General features: G+C 54.8%; 1 protein-coding gene across 2 annotated transcripts in view; it reads left to right on the top strand.

Annotated features, from left to right (window-relative positions):
• The window catches only part of Hexdc (hexosaminidase (glycosyl hydrolase family 20, catalytic domain) containing), an 18,970-nt gene that overhangs the window by 4,875 nt on the left and 11,795 nt on the right, over window positions 1–2,300 (top strand). For both annotated transcript variants that reach the window (XM_013033134.1, XM_013033133.1), the window contains exon 2: window positions 122–231. In XM_013033134.1, the coding sequence (XP_012888588.1) occupies window positions 122–231 (110 nt within the window). The remainder of the gene's footprint in view (window positions 1–121; window positions 232–2,300) is intronic.

Here is a 2,300-nt window from a genome sequence, read left to right as displayed (position 1 = left end):
CGCTCGCCCCGCGCTCGCCCCCCGCGCTCGCCCCCCACTCTCGCCCTCCGCTCTCGCCCCCCGCTCGCGCTCATCTGCCTTCGGCCCTCACGGTCACTTCATAACCCTTCTTGCCCCCCAGCTCTTCCCCCTGCTCCGGGCTCTCGGTGCAAATGGCCTTCTCATCGAGTACGAGGACATGTTTCCCTACGAGGGCCAGCTGAGGCTGCTGCGGGCCACGCATGCGTACAGGTACGGCGCCTCTGTCCACGCATGCGTACTGCGACAGGCGCCGCTGTCCACGCATGCGTACTGCGACAGGCGCCTCTGTCCACGCATGCGTACGGGGACGGCGCCGCTGTCCACGCATGCGTTCGGGGCGGCGCCTCTGTCCACGCATGCGTACGGGACTGCCCTTCCAGCAGTGAAAACCACGGGAAGCGAGCCGTGGGGATGAGGAGGCTGCCAGGAGTTGAACCGTGCGGGCTCATGGTTCGTTGCTTCCCTGCCTTTCTAAAGGTGTGTCTGCCCAAACCCAAATGTGAGCACGTTTACTGAAGAGAGCCCAGAAACGCGTGGCGCTGGGCACAGCAGCCCCGGCTACTGCGGAGGCCGCAGCTGGAAGCCAGGCCCGACGGCACAGTCCATGAGCCCACCTGGTTGTGGGGTTTCAACTCGTGGCCTGGGCGCTGTCCCTGAGCTCCACCACATTGAGACACAGCTCCACGTCCAGTTGTTGAGTGGTTGGCTGGAGAAAAGAGTCGCATGAGGGGTCTGGGGAGGCGGCTCAGTGGTAGAGCGCTGGCCTTGCATACCTGAGGCCCTGGGTTCGATTCCTCAGCACCACATAAGCAGAAAAAGCAGGAAGTGGCGCTGTGGCTCAAGTGATAGTGCCCAGAGTTCAGGCCCCACGACTGGAAAAAAAAAAAAAAGTATTATGAGGACTTTTCTGCCCGGGCTGGCTTCAAACCTTGATCCTCAGATCTCAGCCTCCTGAATAGCTAAGATTACTGGTCCCCAGCTCCATGACACTTTTATCTCCAGGTAAGCACTAATAAGCCAAAATGGAGCTGTGTTTCAAGTGAGAGAGAACTAGCCTTGAGCACAAAAGCTTAGAGACAGCGCCCAGGCCCTGACTTCATGCCCCTGGACCAGCACAAAAAGAGAGAGGGGGACAGGAAGGAGGCGGGAAGAGTCTACTGGGCCCCATGGGAAAGTCTCAGCCTCCCAGGTATGAAGTGTGTAGGGACAGAAGATGCCTGATGTGGGGGAGATGCCACTCTTAATAACAGGGTTTGAGCCAGGCTCACGCTACTAAGGAGGCTGAGATCTGAGGATCACAGTTCAAATTCAGCCCAGGCAGGAAACTCCATGAGACTCTTATCTTGTAAACCACTAGAAAACTGGAAGTGGCACTGTGGCTCAAGTGGTAGAGCGCTAGCCTTGAGCTGAAGAGCTGAGGGACAGCGCCCAGGCCCAGAGTTCAAGCCCTACAACCAACAAATCAATAAGTAATAACAGGATTTGAGTTTTAAGTCAGAGGATCAAAACAAGCAAAACTAGACATGTGGGACAGGGGTGCCCAGCCTCAATACCTGCCTGGCTCAGAAGGTCCAAAGGAAGAAGCAGAGGAGGTGAGCCGGCAGGGCTGAAAAAGGTGCATGTAACCAATATGCATGGAAAATTTTTCTCAGAGAAACTAAAATAATTACACGATGTTATTTTGGCTACTAGATTGAGGTACTTTTTTAAGGTTTACTGCTAAGTTGAGAGTGTAGATCATTGCATGCATAGGCCTTGTGTTTCATCCTCAGCACCTGGTGAAAAGCAGCATCACTGTTTCTTTAGGTGGGTGTGGTAGCACATGTCTATAATCCCAGCACTTGAGAATCTGAGCCCAAGTTTGAGGCCAACCCGAACTACATCCCAAGACTCCTCTGTACACCATCTTAATAATAACAAGATTACACTTTTACCAAAAAAATGCAATGTTCTACATGGTGAGGACAGGAAAAATACACCTCCACTAGTGGGATGTGAGTTACCAGCCAACCCAGGGGGCTGAGTCCAGAATCTGAGTTCCCTAACACGTCCGGGCCCCAAAATGGGGTGCGGCGTGTGAGCGTGGCGGTGACATGCTGGTGTGTGGTGTGAGCATGGCGGTGACATGCTGGTGTGTGGTGTGAGCGTGGTATGAGATGCTGGTGTGTGGTGTGAGCATGGCGGTGAGATGCTGGTGTGTGGTGTGAGCGTGGTATGAGATGCTGGTGTGTGGTGTGAGCGTGGTATGAGATGCTGGTGTGTGGTGTGAGCGTGGTATG

The sequence above is a fragment of the Dipodomys ordii genome, unplaced genomic scaffold, assembly GCF_000151885.1.
Source record: "Dipodomys ordii isolate 6190 unplaced genomic scaffold, Dord_2.0 Scaffold163, whole genome shotgun sequence".
In the NCBI taxonomy this organism is placed as follows: Eukaryota; Metazoa; Chordata; class Mammalia; order Rodentia; family Heteromyidae; genus Dipodomys; species Dipodomys ordii.
This window is presented reverse-complemented; position numbering and strand designations above follow the sequence as displayed.